Source organism: Capsicum annuum, chromosome 8 (assembly GCF_002878395.1).
Source record: "Capsicum annuum cultivar UCD-10X-F1 chromosome 8, UCD10Xv1.1, whole genome shotgun sequence".
Classification (NCBI taxonomy): domain Eukaryota; kingdom Viridiplantae; phylum Streptophyta; class Magnoliopsida; order Solanales; family Solanaceae; genus Capsicum; species Capsicum annuum.
In genome coordinates this window covers 4434071-4450484 of record NC_061118.1, presented here as the reverse complement: position 1 = coordinate 4450484, position 16414 = coordinate 4434071, and the positions used below count along the sequence as shown (strand labels likewise).

At 35.5% G+C, this 16414-nt stretch overlaps 1 protein-coding gene and 1 long non-coding RNA gene across 3 annotated transcripts; one reads left to right on the top strand and one right to left on the bottom strand.

Moving 5' to 3' along the window:
* The first annotated feature begins 1322 nt into the window (after positions 1–1322).
* LOC124886363 lies at positions 1323–10772 on the top strand. The gene is made up of 2 exons (XR_007043448.1): positions 1323–2336; positions 4907–10772. It is a non-coding gene; the product is annotated as an uncharacterized LOC124886363 (long non-coding RNA).
* A 2908-nt stretch (positions 10773–13680) lies between these two features.
* Positions 13681–15999, bottom strand: LOC124886362 (probable S-adenosylmethionine-dependent methyltransferase At5g37990). 2 transcript variants are annotated; one of them, XR_007043447.1, is made up of 2 exons: positions 15900–15980; positions 13681–14372 (listed from the first exon to the last, which is right to left on the bottom strand). XR_007043447.1 is itself a non-coding variant. In XM_047394298.1 (2 exons), the coding sequence occupies exons 1-2, from the start codon at positions 15966–15968 to the stop codon at positions 14152–14154; spliced, it is 360 nt and encodes a 119-aa protein (XP_047250254.1). In that variant the 5' UTR covers positions 15969–15999; the 3' UTR covers positions 13681–14151. The 2 variants fall into 2 exon arrangements, 1 of the variants encoding a protein (XP_047250254.1); XM_047394298.1 differs by having other exon boundaries at positions 13681–14442; positions 15900–15999.
* Between the last annotated feature and the right edge of the window lie 415 nt (positions 16000–16414).

The following is a 16414-nucleotide window of genomic DNA, read 5'->3' as shown; positions in this document are numbered from 1 at the left end:
TTTTATATTAAGTTCTTAATTATTGTGATTTATAATACTTTTTATTTTATTTTCAAATAATATACGTTATTTTATGTCTTGCTCTGTCCCATCCCAATTTATGTGCACTAATATAATTTCAATAGTCAATCAAATTTTTTATGTTGACATATCATTTTATGTCTCTTTTATTTTTTTTATGAAATATTATCAATTTTTTCAATACTTAGACGATCATAATAATTAATTAGGGGCGATATAGTAAAATCCCGATGAAAGCAATGAAGCATACACGTCTTAAGTGACTTGTAATAACTAATTAGAAGCGACAAAGCAAAATTACTATAAAAATGTATAATAATTAATTAGCAATGGTATATTAAATTACGATTGAAACAGACATACATGTCTATTTTACTTTTTTTCTAATTAAATATTATTAATTTTTTAATATGTAAATAATTTATAATATTTAATTAGGGATATAATAATTAATTAGAGATGATATAGTAAAATTACGATTGAAGCAACTAAAGCAGACATGTCATAAATGTTTATTTTAATTTTTTATTAAATATTATTAATTTCCCAATAAATAAATGACTTGTAATAATTAGTTAGGGGTGATATAGTAAAACTAAAGTTGAAGCAGCTGAAGCAAGTATGCAGACCTCATGCTTGCTTTGTTGATATGGTAAAATTACTATTGAAGTAGTTAAAATAGTCATAAATGTCTATTTTACCTTTTTTTAATTAAATATTATTAATTTTGTAATACGTAAATGAATTACAATATTTAATTAGGGATACAATAATTAATTAGGAGTAATATAGTTAAATTACAGTTGAAGGAGATATGTCAAAAACGTCTATTTAATTTTCTTTATTAAATATTATTGATTTTAAAATACATAAATGACTTATAATAATTAATTAGGGGTGATATAGTAAAATTAGTTAAAGCAGCTGAAGCAGGCATGTCGACCTCATGCCTGCTTTAGCTGCTCAACTCCCTCTTACGGTAAAATTACGATTGAATCAGCTGAAACAGTCATAAATGTGTATTTTTACCTTTTTCTTAATTAAATATTATTAATTTTGTAATACATAAATGACTTACAATATTTAATTAAAGATATAATAATTAATTAGGAGTGATATAGTAAAATTATGGTTGAACCTGTAGACACCTAATTTTGTCCCTCCCAAAATCTAATTTTATTCATTTTTAGTTCACCTTACCATGTGTCCAACCCCATGTAATTATATCCCACAAAAATACAAAAATAAACAAAAAATAATACCTCTAACTAATTTATCTTATCCTAACAACTACCTAATCAAAAGCTTCCACCTCCCTACCCACTCACATTTTTTATCCCTCGGAGAAGAAAACAACAAAAATGGAGGGGCCACGTGATATCTTCTTGACCATCATTTACACATCACCTACACAATATACATATAATCCATACACACCCAGAATAGAAGGGGGATTCTTTTTTTTCATTATATACAATGCACACAGGGATTCCATTTTGGATTCATCCATGGAGAACGCACAAAATTCATACACTAGAACATCCACGGGAAGATAATCACACCCATTATCATCATTCTTTAACTCCCGAAAAGAACCATTTTTTTCCTTCCTGGGTCTGGCTTCAAAAATGCCATTTTTGAGAGTAGATTATCCTCTCCTTTTCTTCTCCATCGCAAACCCATCATTACTCCCACAAGGACCACACACCTCACAGCATCTCACAGACACACACATAGAGAAAAGAGAATAGATCGATAAGAGAGAGAGTAGCAGAGAGAGAACGAGAAAGAGAAAAATACCATTTCTTTTCTTCTGTTCTTCATTTTTTTTCGCAAGATACAGTGGGGTAAGGGATAGATCAAGTAGAGAGGGTGAAAAATCAAGAGAGAGAGTGAAGATTTCAAGTCGTTGGTCACTGTTCCGGCGACTTAGATCGTCGGAATTAGTTTTTCATTCCTCGTTCGATCGTTTCTCTTTGGATTTCGGTGAAATCTCACTGAAATCGACGTCAAGCTTATCGTTTCGGCCTGATCCATCCTAAAATTCCCTAGATCCTCTCGGTCTTCTTGTTTTCTGGATGAAATCTAGTTGGTAGCTCATCGGGGTTCGATTTTGTACGCGTCTTCAGTTTTCTACCGGAAATCGGGTTTGGATTCTGGTGGTCGGCATTTGATTCTAGTTTGGATTTTTGTTCAAGTTGTGGGTTCATATCGAGGCTAGTCCGAGATGCGGTTTCGTCGGTCTGAGGTTCGACGTTGAGTTCCGTTGGACGCGGTTCTATTCGGAAAGATCAGTTAATCAATAAAGCATTGAGGTCCATTTCTCATCTCATTCTCTATTCTATTTTGGAATTTTAGTCGTTTGTTATGGATGTGAATAACTTGTTTGGTTAGCGTATTTGAATCTTTTTTGTGTGTACGTGGTTGATATTGGATTTGATAGTCGAAGAATTGGTTAACTAGTTTGACAATGAAATTGGGAAAAACGAGAATTGAAAGTTGATAAAAATGAATATTGTTGTTTTAATTAATCGTTGACATTGAACGTGATATGTAGTCCAGTTCGGAATAAGCATGGATGTTGTTGAAAAATAGTAGTATCATGTTTAGGTCGACCATTGATAGACAAATATAAGTGGGTTAGGCAAAGTTTATGACTTGCGATCGTTGAATATTGAGGGTGTTTTGTTGAAATGTGTTGGTTTATGTTTTTGGATTGAAGTGTATTCATTTGGCCGGGGAATGCCCCGAAGATTGATGTATTTATTCACCGGGGAATGTACCGACGTATCATGTTGGCGAAGGCGGATCTCGATCAAGGCCCGAGGCATCGGGTGAAACATTGGAGCTTAGTCTAGGACTAGCTTAGAATAGGATTTATATTTTTCGCATTTTTCTATTTTTGGATTGTAATAATTGGACTGAACACTATAATTTTGGATTTGTTTGTTTGTTTGATTGATTGATTGGTTTGTATGTTTTTGTGTGGTTTATACACTCTTAGCGTCGAATTAGCCAATATGTTCCACCAAGCGACCGTGGTCGAATCACGGGATTGAGGGGTGCCTAACACCTTCCCCACGGTCAACAGAATTCCTTAGCTGGAATCTCTGTTCGCAAACCAGTTTAAAGAGTCAAATGATTTTGAAAAGGATTTTCCAATGGTGACTTGGCACACCAGATTATGCCAAGTGGCGACTCTGATTTCAAATGTAAAAACAATCCTTCTTCAAAACAAATCCTTTTCTTTTGTCACTTAATAATAAAAACTCTTTCAAACCCAATACATAATCTTTTTTTCGATTAAATAAGGGGTGTGACAGCTCTGGCTACTCTGCTGGGGATCTTTTCAGAATTCGGTCTTATTTTTGGAGTCGTATCGGCTTTGTTTGACATTATGGGTGTATAAACATTGTTTGTGATTATTGTTTGTGTTATTGTTATCACTGTTGTGCGTTTTCATGCTCTTTCTGTACAGTATTTATCCTATATGTTACCGCTTTTATATCTGGCATCATGTGTCTACCCCCAACCCCCAGGCCTTCTTTCTGCAACAAGTCTGTAGTACACGTGTTGTACACGACCTCTAGTTGAGTCACCCTTATTTTAGGGGGGGAACCGTCGGTGTTATGGAATAGGTGGAAAGCAAAGCAGCCACTATCGATCATACGCTCCCCCGAACAGCCTTGTTAGTGAACCACAACGTAGGTCAGCCTTTAGGTCATGCTTATGTGCATCATATTGAGACCTAGCGGGACCCACATGGCCCTTTGTCGGAGACTCACCTCTAAAGCATCCCTACGTGCTAAATGTTGCATCTTTGAGGATAATGTGGTCATTTAACGGACTGATATGGGAAAAACATGTGTTAGAAGTAAAGTGTGTGGGTAATGAAAAAAAAACAAGAAAAAAAAAGAGTTTCGTAGTTTTTAGAGTTTTTTTTTATGGCTTTTATTTTTCACAATTCCAAAATTCAAAAGGACTTTTTTACCTTTCGCACTCATTTTCTCAAAAAACATCAAAAAGATTTTCCTTTGTCTCGTTTAGCATGCATTCACAATTCAAAAACTTCAAAAAGATTTTTTATTCATAAGATGTGTTTATAAAAGAAAAATGCAAAAAAAAAAAGATGTTAGAAATTTTTTACATTTTGTATAATAGAAATTTTTTACATTTTGTATAACGAAAATACCAAAAAGATTTTTCTTTCATAGTTGTTGATGTCATTTTTCTGTGAAGTATCAAAATGAAAACTCAAAAGATTTTATTAACATGGTTCATCGTCTGTCTTTGGTCGTATCTCTTAAGGCAGAGTCTAGCCTATTATTTAATCATTAATTGTCCGATCTGGACGAACTACGCACCCCTGATTCTCCTCTTTCGGGATGCGAGATACGTAGGCAACCTATTGTTGGTTCGGGTTATTTCAAAAAAAAAAAAATTATTCACTCTTCATTTAGAGTAGGTGTTTCATATACATCTTCAAGAGAAAACTACAAAAAGATTTTTCTTTAATAGTTTCAAGTTTCACTTTCATATGAAATTCAAAATCGAAAATCCAAAAAGATTTTTCTTTGGTAATCGTAGGTTTCATATTGTATAGAGATGTTAAAGTTGAAAAATTCAAAAAGATTATCGTCAATTCTTTTGACAATTTGTTATTTTCTCTTCTCAAAGTTTAAAAAAAAAAGAGTAAAAGAAGAAAAGGAAAAAGAGTTTAATTGGCTATTTTGGCAAGACTTCACGAACTATGCACACCTGATTCTCCTCTCTCGAGAGTGAGATACGTAGGTGCCCTTCTTGGGTTCTGTGATCTTTTCTAAAAAAAAAAAAGGTTTTGAAGAAAAAATGTTGAACTCTAACATATTTGTTACCTCTTGTTCAGTTAGTTTAAGGTGGTTGGTTTGTGGCTTCCTGGCTGGTCCTCCACATCACACCAAATCTACGGACGGGTTAGTTGTGTCCAACAAGGATATAGAGAGTGGCATCATGGATGAAACAAAGAGTCAGGAAATTGAGAGTTTAAAGGAAGAGAATTTGAGACTGAGACAACAAATGATGGAAATGTACCGAGCTTGGGACAGTGGGCTACCTCCACCTCCGTTCCCCACTTTTGTCCCTGCAAATACCTTGAGTCTTCCACCAAAATCACAAAGTCAGTTTCTTACTGTTGTTGATACATCACAGCATCCCGTAGAATCCATTTCACGTCAACTGCACCCCAATGCTTCCGCTTCTCATTCTTTAGCTCCTCAGTATAAGCCTACCACATTCATAGCACCACATACCGTCTGTGCTTTTATTGCTCAACCTTCTACTGAGGCGTCCACATTGCTTATCAATCCAACAGTTGTGCTGCCCCAATCTGCTAGTGAACCCATGTTCAAGGATCTTGATGATCATTGCTATACTCTTGAGCCTACAGTTAAGTTAAGAGGAACGCCAATATTTCTTACCAAGAAGCCTAGCATACCAGAAAAATCAGAGAAAATGGTAGGGAAAGTGAAGAGTGTAGAAAATGATATGGAAAGTTTCCTGGGATTTGTGGGTAAAGAAGATGTTTCATATAAAGATTGGGGCATGTCTTTAAGTATCAGCCTTCTTCAAAGCTTTGAGATATCGAAATTTGAGGAACATGATGGGCAGAAGGATTCTGTGAAACATTTGGGATGATATTGCAATCAATCCAGGGAAACTGAAGGAAAGAAGAAGGGAAACACACCTATTGTCGTGTCAGGGCCAAAGCAGAGTTTGAGAGGTCCAACTCACCAATATTGTCAGCCTCAATCCCGAGCTTACATATCAAATCCACTTACTCATCTGCAACAAGGTACCTGTTTTCAAAATCCAAGGAGTTCCATTCCACTTCCTCAATGTCCTTTGAATAATGCACAATTGTTTACCCATCCGTCTTCTTATCCACAATGGTATGTATGCACCTGTCCCTCAACATTATCCTCAACCCCCACAAATTTACCAAGGAACCTCTAAATCCACGTTTCATCCAAGGCCAGAGTTCGCAATGATGAGAAAGGAAAATGATAATTTTACTCCTATTGGGGAATCTTATGCGTGTCTGTTCCAGAGATTGAGACATAGGGGCATGATTACTCCTCTCCTTGGGCACACTCTTAATCGGCGTTCAAGAAATTTTGATCCTAATGCATGTTGTGCGTATCATTCTGATGCTCAGGGTCATAGTATTGAAGATTGTCTAGATTTGAAAAGAGAAATTGAAAAGATGATTCAAGATGGATCAATTATGGTGCAAAACCTGAAAAGTGAGGGAAGCTCTAGTCACTCTGATATGCCAATCAGTGGCTAATTTGTCAGGCTGAGCAATTGAGAAATCACCCATCTCCTTACCAGGAAGGGGTCTAGTAGCTTGTTTTGTTTTATTTTTCTGTTGTCTGAATTATTTCAGGTTTGTAGTTCGGGATCTATCTTGTTTTGTCCTTTTGTTGATTATGTTCAAACCCTTCTATCTTTTGTTTCGACTAAATGAAGTGTCTTATTTTTCTTTGTGTTTTAAATATGTGTTGTTTGTTTGTTTGTTTTCTTTACATATACATTTTATGTTAACTCTAGTGATATGACATGCTAGTGAAAGTTTCAGCCAGATCTTAAAATCCAGTTTAAGCATGAACATTGAATCAGAGGGTTAAAGTTAGAAAAAGAGAGCATATGAGACAATAGATAGAGTGCTGAGACATTTGGTGACAAGTTAAGGCAATTATTTTGAGAATCACAAGAACAACTTGGTCATCGATCGAAAGGCAAGTCCCAATTAGGTCAAATAGTGGACGTGTGATCACTATATCAAGAGAAGCAAGAAGATAAGCAGCTCCACAAAAGCATGAGTCATTTGATGTGAGGAATGTACAACAAAGGTGGAGTTTACAGAAAAAGTAGTGACGCACAGACTCAATCTTCTTGAAAAGATGTCGAAAATGATCTTCATCTCTCACTTCCAATTGCATGTTATGTACTTGCATTCTCAAGGATTGATACGATGAAGGCATTTCATTCTGCTATCCAAACATTGTGTCATCCTTTGTTTACCCCATTTGAGCCTTAGTGTTATTTTCTTTCATGTCAAGATAGAGTAAGCAAAGTTTAAAGAATAGTGTCGAGTAAAAAGATAAAGTAAAAAAGTTACAAAAAAGAGACAAAAATGTTTCAAAAAAAAGTGTCAAGAAAAATAGAGTTAGAAAAAAAGAATCGCAAAGTGAAAAGAGCGAATAAAAGAAAAAAAGAAAAGAAGAAAAATCAGATCAAAGCAAAAGGACAAGCTGCCAGAACTACGCGTGACCTGATTCTCCTCTCTCGAGGGTGAGATACGTAGGCTGCCCTACTAAGGGCTCGGTCTAACCAAATAAACAATTTAGAATCACCCAGCCAAAAGAAACTAGGGCATGAGTTAATCCTCATTGTTTGAGTCGATTCCAAAAGTTGTAAGTCCTAACCCACTTTAAGTGTCGTTTGGGCCTCATGCCATCCTTTCTTTCTAACCCTAACCAATAGACAAGTTACAACCAAAGAAAGACCTTCAGATCAATCTTTGGGGATGTTAAGGCAAAGCATGCAAGAGATATGATGATGTATTTGGGAACTACCTGTCTTCCTCAGCACAAGGAATTAAGAGAGAAATAAAAGTGAGAGTCTTATTGGTGAAAACTCTCACGGGCACCGTAAGGCGATGGTAAGTTGAGAGAAATAAAAATGAGAGAGTCTTATTGGTGAAAACCCTCACGGGCACCATAAGACGATGGCGAGATGAGAGAAAAATAAGAGAGGTTTGTTGGTGAAAACCCTTCAAGGTGCCACTAGCCGAATGAGGTCTCCGAATGTAATTGGCCCAAGGAAACAACTCAGTTTCAAGACCATTAACCCAACAACAACTGGTGGAAGGTGTGGATGGAAAGATCAGGCAGATTAATTCAACATGCATGGCATAATCATTAGAGTTGACAGTCATTTTTAGATAAATTTTTAATTTCTTTGTTTCAAATGGGGACATTCATTGTCTTTTCTTTCTTCTTTATATTTTTATTTTTATTTTTCTTGGGTCAGTTGTCCAAATAAAAATCACTGTCATTTTTTTTCTTGTCTTTGAGTCAAGTTCTTATCAAAACAAGTGAGGAAATATTTCAAAACTGCTACCAGCTTCTCCAATTGCACAAAGCAAGACAAAAGTCAGCACATAAAAGAGACATGATTGTTAGCCTAAATAAGGCATACAAATTTTGTCAACAAACAAGTCTGGGAATTTATGAAAATACTAAGATTCAAAGGGTTTATTTGAGGAGCATGGCAAAGCAGAGATACTGTGTTTGTTTCAGAGTCACTCTTAATAATTTGAGTTTGGGTCAATGATACAGTAAGTCAACATCCTATGTTAATGGTTGGAAGCAAGGTTAAATGTGAAGGGGGCAAAAGCGATTGCCGTGAAAGCTAAGCCACAAACCAACCACCATATTTTTAAACTAACAAGTTTTCTTTGTATGAAATAGGAACACATGCTACCTTCGAATCAAGGATTTCAAAGCCTAAATATCAAGGGCCGTAATATTCTCACTTCTACAAATGCAAGAGGTAATGTTGCTGCACATATTTGGTATTCAAACTCATGGTAATTCAAGCGACATTTGTAAGGAGACACATTTTCTTGTTTTGGTAATTCTAGCAACATTTGTAAAGAGACGCACTTCCTTGTTTGGGTAATTCCAGCAATATTTGTAAGGAAACGCACTTCCTTATTTGGTAAATCCAGCAACATTTGTGAGGAAACACACTTTCTTGTTTGGTAATTCAAGCGGTATTTGTAAGGAGATGCACTTCCTTGTGTGGAAAATTCAAGCAACATTTATAAGGAGATGCACTTCCTTGTTTGGTAATTTGATTGACATTTGTAAGGAGACGCACTTCCTTGTTCGGGTAATTCCAGTAACATTTGTTAGGAGACGCACTTCCTTGTTTGGGTAATTCCAGCAACATTTGTAAGGGGACGCACTTCCTTGTTTGGACAATTCAAGCAACATTTGTAAGGAGACACACTTCTTTATTTTGGTAATTCAAGCGCTATCATAAGGAGACGCACTTTCTTGTTTTGGTAATTCAAGCAACCTTGGAGACGCACTTCCTTGCTTGGGCAATTCAAGCAACATTTGTAAGGAGATGCACTTCCTTGTTTGGTTAATTCAAAAAATATTTGTGAGGAGACGCACTTCGTTGTTTGAATAATTCAAGCGGCATTGGTAAGGAGACGCACTTCCTTGGTTTGGTAATTCAAGCGGTATTGGTAAGGAGATGCACTTCCTTGTTTTGATAATTTAAGCAACATTTGTAAGGAGACGCACTTTCTTGTTTGATAATTTAAGCAACATTTGTAAGGAGACTCACTTCCTTGTTTGGTAATTTGATTGACATTTGTAAGGAGACACACTTCCTTGTTTGGTAATTCCAGCAACATTTGTGAGGAGACGCGCTTTCTTGTTTGGGTAATTCCAGCAACATTTGCAAGGGGATGCACTTCCTTGTTTGGACAATTCAAGCAACATTTGTAAAGAGACACACTTCCTTATTTTGGTAATTCAAGCGCTATCGTAAGGAGACACACTTCCAAAGGAGACGCACTTTCTTGTTTTGGTAATTCAAGCAACATTGGAGACACACTTCCTTCCTTGGGCAATTTAAGCAACATTTGTAAGGAGATGCACTTCCTTGTTTGGTTAATTCAAGAAACATTTGTGAGAAGACGCACTTCCTTGTTTGAGTAATTCAAGTGGCATTGGTAAAGAGACGCACTTCCTTGGTTTGGTAATTCAAGTGGCATTGGTAAGGAGATGCACTTCCTTATTTTGATTATTCAAGCAACATTGGTAAGGAGATACATTTCTTTGATCGGGTAATTCGAACTTTGCTTTTGCGTAATGCACTTCCTAGCAGTCCCCTTGATTTCTAGAAAATGAACTTTCTAGTCAATTTATTGCACTTAATCCTTTGGAGATGCACTTTTTTGCTAGTTTTCATTTGTCAGGTGGCACACTTTTTAACTTAAACTTGTATCTCTAGAAGACGCACTTTCTAGTTAGAATCCCTCACTTTAATTCTTAGGAGACGCACTTCCTAGTCTTGGTTATTCAATTTTACTCTCAAGCGATGCATTTCTTGGTCAGAGTCTTGATTCATCATTGCAACATGCAAGTAGGTATGATGTGACTTTTCCAAAAGTCTTCTAATGATAAACTTGAAAAAAAAAATTTAATTTCTGTTTTTGAAACTTTAGTTTTCTGGCAAACGGAATTTCTCTTTATAATAATATTTGTTTGGGATAATTTTCTTTTTAGTTTTGATGTGATTTCAGGAGCCTGCCCGAAGCACAGAGCGAATAAATGAAAAATTAAGCAACAAGGTGAAGAAATTGAAAGTTAAACAGATTGAAAAATAGCAAGTCAGGAGCCCGCCTGTAGAACAGGGTGAAGAAGTTGAAAGCATGGCAACAATTTGATGAAATAGCAAGTCAGGAACCCGCCTGAAGAATAGGGTGATGAAACTCAAGTCAAGAGTCCAAAAGAAGCTGTATACATAGGATTTTTGTAATTTCATTTATGCTTTAACTTGTAATTTTCATTTTTAATGTAATGACAGAGCCGTGGACCAGAACCTCGATGGAACCTCACTCGACTCTCCAACTTGGTATAGTCCATCTCTTTCCAATCTTATGAAATACCCGTGACTTGATTCTCTCATAACTTGGGTAGGTAGGATGTCTTAAGTCAAGACCCGGTTGTCCTTCTTCCTTTTGTTTCTTTCTTTGGATAATGGTCGGGTCAAAATTTGATCTCGCTGTATACTTCTTTGTCTGAAAACAGTTCGTGTTTACATTCAAAAGGGGCATGATGTAGACACCTAATTTTATCCCTCCCGAAGTCTAATTTTATTCATTTTTAGTTCACCTTACCATGTTTCCAACCCCATGTAATTATATCCCATAAAAATATAAAAATAAACAAAAAAAATACCTCTAACTAATTTATCTTATCCTAACAACCTACCCAATCAAAAGCTTCCACCTCACTACCCACTCACATTTTTTATCCCTTGGAGAAGAAAACAACAAAAATGGAGGGCCCTACGTTATATCTTCTTGACCATCATTTACACATCACCTACACAATATACATATATTCCATACACACCCAGAATAGAAGGGGGAATTCTTTTTTTCATTATATACAATGCACACAGGGATTCCATTTTGGATTCATCCATGGAGAATGCATAGAATTCATACAATAGAACATCCACGGGATGATAATCACACCCATTATCATCATTCTTTAACTCCCGAAAAGAACTATTTTTTTCCTTCCTGGGTCTGGCTTCAAAAATGCCATTTTTGAGAGCAGATTATCCTCTCCTTTTCTTCTCCATCGCAAACCCATCATTACTCCCACAAGGACCACACACCTCACAGCATCTCATAGACACAAACACAGAGAAAAGAGAATAGATCGATAAGAGAGAGAGTAGCAGAGAGAGAACGAGAAAGAGAAAAATACCATTTCTTTTCTTCTGTTCTTTATTTTTTTCGCAAGATACAGTGGGGTAAGGGATTGATCAAGTAGAGAGGGTGAAAAATCAAGAGAGAGAGTGAAGATTTCAAGTCGTTGGTCACTGTTTCGGCGACTTAGCTCGTCGGAATTAGTTTTCCATTCCTCGTTCGATCGTTTCTCTTTGGATTTCGGTGAAATCTCACTGAAATTGATGTCAAGCTTATCGTCTCGGCCTGATCCATCCTAAAATTCCCTAGATCTTCTCGGTCTTCTTGATTTCTGGATGAAATCTAGCTGGTAGCTCATCAGGGTTCAATTTTATACGCGTTTTCAGTTTTCTACCGGAAATTGGGTTTGGATTCTGGTGGTCGGCATTCGACTCTGGTTTGGATTTTTGTTCAAGTTGTGGGTTCATACCGAGGCTAGTCCGAGATGCGGTTCCGTCGTTTTGAGGTTCGACGTTGAGTTCCGTTGGACGCGGTTCTATTCGGAAAGATCAGTTAATCAATAAAGCATTGAGGTCCATTTCTCATCTCATTCTCTATTCTATTTTTGAATTTTAGTTGTTTGTTATGGGTGTGAATAACTTGTTTGGTTAGCATATTTGAATCTTTGTTGTGTGTACGTGGTTGATGTTGGATTTGATAGTCGAAGAGTTGGTTAGCTAGTTTGACAATGGAATTGGGCAAAACGGGAATTGAAAGTTGATAAAAATGAATATTGTTGTTTTAATTAATCGTTGACATTGAACGTGATATGTAGTCTAGTTCGGAATAAGCATAGATGTTGTTGAAAAATGGTAGTATCATGTTTAGGTCGACCATTGATAGGCAAATATAAGTGGGTTAGGCAAAGTTTATGACTTGCGATCGTTGAAACTTGAGGGTGTTTTGTTGAAATGTGTTGGTTTATGTTTTTGGATTGAAGTGTATTAATTTGGCCGGAGAATGCCCCGAAGATTGATGTATTTATTCACAGGGGAATGCCCCGACGTATCATGTTGGCGAAGGCGGATATCGATCAAGGCCCGAGGCATCGGGTGAAACATTGGAGCTTAGTCTAGGACTAGCTTAGAATAGGATTTATATTTTTCGTATTTTTCTATTTTTGGATTGTAATAATTGGACTGAACACTATAATTTTGGATTTGTTTGTTTGTTTGTTTGTTTGTTTGATTGATTGGTTTGTATGTTTTTGTGTGGTTTATACACTCTTAGCGTCGAATTAGTCGATATGTTCCACCAAGCGACCATGGTTGAACCACGGGATCGAGGGGTGCCTAACACCTTCCCCTTGGTCAACAGAATTCCTTAGCCGGAATCTCTGTTCGCAAACCAGTTTAAAGAGTCAAATGGTTTTGAAAAGGACTTTCCAATGGTGACTTGGCACACCAGATTATGCCAAGTGGAGACTCTGATTTCAAATGTAAAAACAATCCTTCTTCGAAACAAATTGTTTTCTTTTGTCACTTAATAATAAAAACCCTTTCGAACCCAATACATAATCTTTTTTTCGGTTAAAAAAGGGGTGTGACAGAACCGGCTGAAGCAGATATATCATAAATGTCTATTTTAATTTTTTATTAAATATTATTAATTTTTTAATACATAGATAATTTATAATAATTAATTGAGGGGTGATATAGTAAAATTACAGGTGAAGCAGCTGAAGTAGGCATATCGACCTCCTGCCTGCTTCAGCTGCTCAACTGCCTCTTATAAATAAGAGAATTATTTATAAAAACACGGTTGAAGCAGCTGAAGCTGACTGCTGAAGCAGGCATGTCGATCTGCTTCAGCACCCAACCTCCCTCTTATATATATTATAGAAATAATATAGTGGCAAAAGGTACCTCAATAATATAGTTTCTATATATGTATGTGTTTAATCGTCCCAATCAATGTTGATTTTATAGAAATATTGGCAAGCATTGGCCCAATTAATTATGTTATTCTGTCCGTTCATATTTACTTATTTATGTTATTAAAAATAAAAATGCGCAATAATATTTGTCCAATTTGATAATATTATTTTATGTTCTAGAATTTCGTTATTGAAATATTTTTATTTATCTATTTTTTGATATTCGAGACATATGAAACGTGCCATAGTTTTTTTTTTGGTTTCCCATCCGATGTTTGGTGCCTCCATTGGAGCCTCGACTAATTTGGATCGTGCGTTGAAGGGCACATTAAGGTGGCAGCGCTCCCAACAGAGTTTTCTCCATACCCAGGGTCGAACCCTCGACCTCTGGTTAAGGGTAGAGCAGCCTCATCCACTGCACCACAACCCATGTTGGTGAAACTTGCCATAATTATCTCTCCATAGACCTGAATTATATCATATATTGACAATTGGAGTAAAATGGGTTAATAAAACTAAACTGCTAAGGATATCTAAAACATTAATAAATAAACTTTTCAATTTTCTTTGTAGAACACATTAAGTGAAAGATACGATGAAAAGGTCAAAAATATTAGAAAACACACAAATAATAATTTCTGTCTATGAAACGTGTCACATCACTCAATAGACCTGAAATTATATACTATATAGATTTCTTCACAGAAACTTATTTACGCTTCAAAGCGACAAATAACTGACATGCTTTCTGGTAATTCGTTTTCATCCATATTGAAATTTCATCACTTTTGAGAATCGTCCTTGTAAAAGCTTCTTCTGCTATTTCACTTCCAAAATGATTGACGAAAAGTACTTCTAAAACAGCTCTTAGAACTTGTACAACATGTTGCATTGCAATGAAAGTGTTTGGTCCAACTGAACATCCCAAATCTGCAATGTGTAATGTATTTGAAGAAGAAGACATGATTTTGATGTCTTTTGCACTATCTAACAGTTCTTTCTGCATGCAATTATAACAGTAAAGTCACATTTGACAGTAAAGTTTAGTGATTCTATTATTATAGATGAAAAAGTTCAGTTACTTTAGTATGACACCAAAAATTATTTTTCGGTATAAAGTTATGCATGTATACTAGATGAGGTATACCAAAAGATATATACACCTTTAACTTATCATATTTACACAATTTTTCATCTTTATAAAGTAATTACAAAAAATCTCAACTAATTATGTATGTTCGTTGAATGTATCAGAGAACTAATTATGTATGTTGACAGATTCAAAATTGAAAAAAAAAAGTATCTGAAGCTAATTATGTATCTTTACAAAGTAAAAAAAATGTATTTTCGTTAGATGTATCAGGAGCTAATTATGTATCTTGAAAGACTCAAAATCAGAATTTTCAGTAATTATGTAAAATGTTAGAATTTTCTGTAATTAAGCTCAAAACTGTCGGGATTTATGTTGTTTGCTCTTTTTTTTTCAAATACTTTTATCTTGAGTTTGGGATCTATGGAAAAGATAAGTATTTAGAGTAAATACTTAGGGATCGTTTGGTCGGATGCATTAGAAAAAAATCCTGCATTCATCAGCTATGGGTATATTAATACCTTGTTTGGGGTACTTTTTTAATTGTGCCTACAACTTTAAGGGGTCGTTTGGTTGGAAAACAAGTTATCCCTGGATTACTAATCCCGAAATTAGTTATCCCATCCTCATGAAGGAATAAGAAAAAACATTACAATATCGGGATGATTAATCCTGGGATGAGTTAACGCCCATGTATTTTGTCCCAACCAAACATGGAATAAGCTCCTCTTCTAAATTAATCGAGAGATTATTTATCCTTATCCCTCCCACCGAACGACCCCTAAGTGTCTACTTGTGCATACCCAAAGTTGGATGGTGTTAGATTATCCCTGTTGAAGTCAAGTTAAAGGACACGTTCATATATTATACCTATACAATGTATGTTACTTTTAATATTCCGAACCAAACAGTGCATACTACAACAACATATCCAGTTTATTCCCACATAGTAGGGTCTAGGGAGGGTAGAGTGTACGCAGACCATACCACTACCTTCGAAGAAGTAGAGAGGCTGTTTCCGATAGACCTCCGGCTTAGGACCGATAACAGTATAGCAAATCACAAAATATAAATGCGTATAGATTAGTAGAATATGCAAAATAAACTAACACCGGTATCCACAAGGTAACACAACAGCCACTAGATACTGCTAAAAGACTATCTAACCGAAAACATAGACATCACTCAACACCCACGAACAAGAAACGTCAAACACAAATAAAGAAACGCTCCCACCCCTAACCCTCTACCCGATTACACAAATAAAGAAACATCGATATTACTAATATCAACATTACTAATACACCATATTCAACCCTATTTTTACGCACTCTACCAAACGATCCCTTAAAAGTAGAAACAATTACCTGCAAATGGGAGTTTTTTGAGTAGCTATAAGGACCATCACCAGCATTCATAGGGAATGATGTTGCCATTTTGGATAATAATGATAATTAATAATGTTTAATTTTCTTCACACATGCATGTTCTTGTATATATATATATATAGCTAGATATAAATGTTGATGTTAAACAAGCATTTTTGGAAAGGAAAAGTGAAAAAGAAACCTTAAAAGGACACGTTTTATTTTATTATTCTTGATGTCATCAATGACTTCAATAAAAGAAAAAGAATTCAAAATTTGAAATTTTATGAATTTTAGATTCTAAACCTTTGGAGTTTTTAGGTTTTAAATTAATATATATATATATAACGAAAATATAAAATTTGAACTAAAACTATTAAATTTGTTAGATCTGTACTTTCTATTTTACCTTCACATCTGTAATTCAATTTTCTTCGTTTGCATATCACGCCAATTCATAAATAGAAGAGCGCCAATGAGAAAAATATTCAGAGTTTTAGATATACTCGATTGAA

Bases quoted from the DNA above. Each gene is read 5' to 3' on its own strand.
- LOC124886362 (XM_047394298.1), bottom strand. From the start codon at position 15,968: ATGGCAACATCATTCCCTATGAATGCTGGTGATGGTCCTTATAGCTAC. The intron at 14,443-15,899 runs GTAATTGTTTCT...AATTGCATGCAG, and splicing joins CAAAAAACTCCCATTTGCAG to AAAGAACTGTTAGATAGTGC.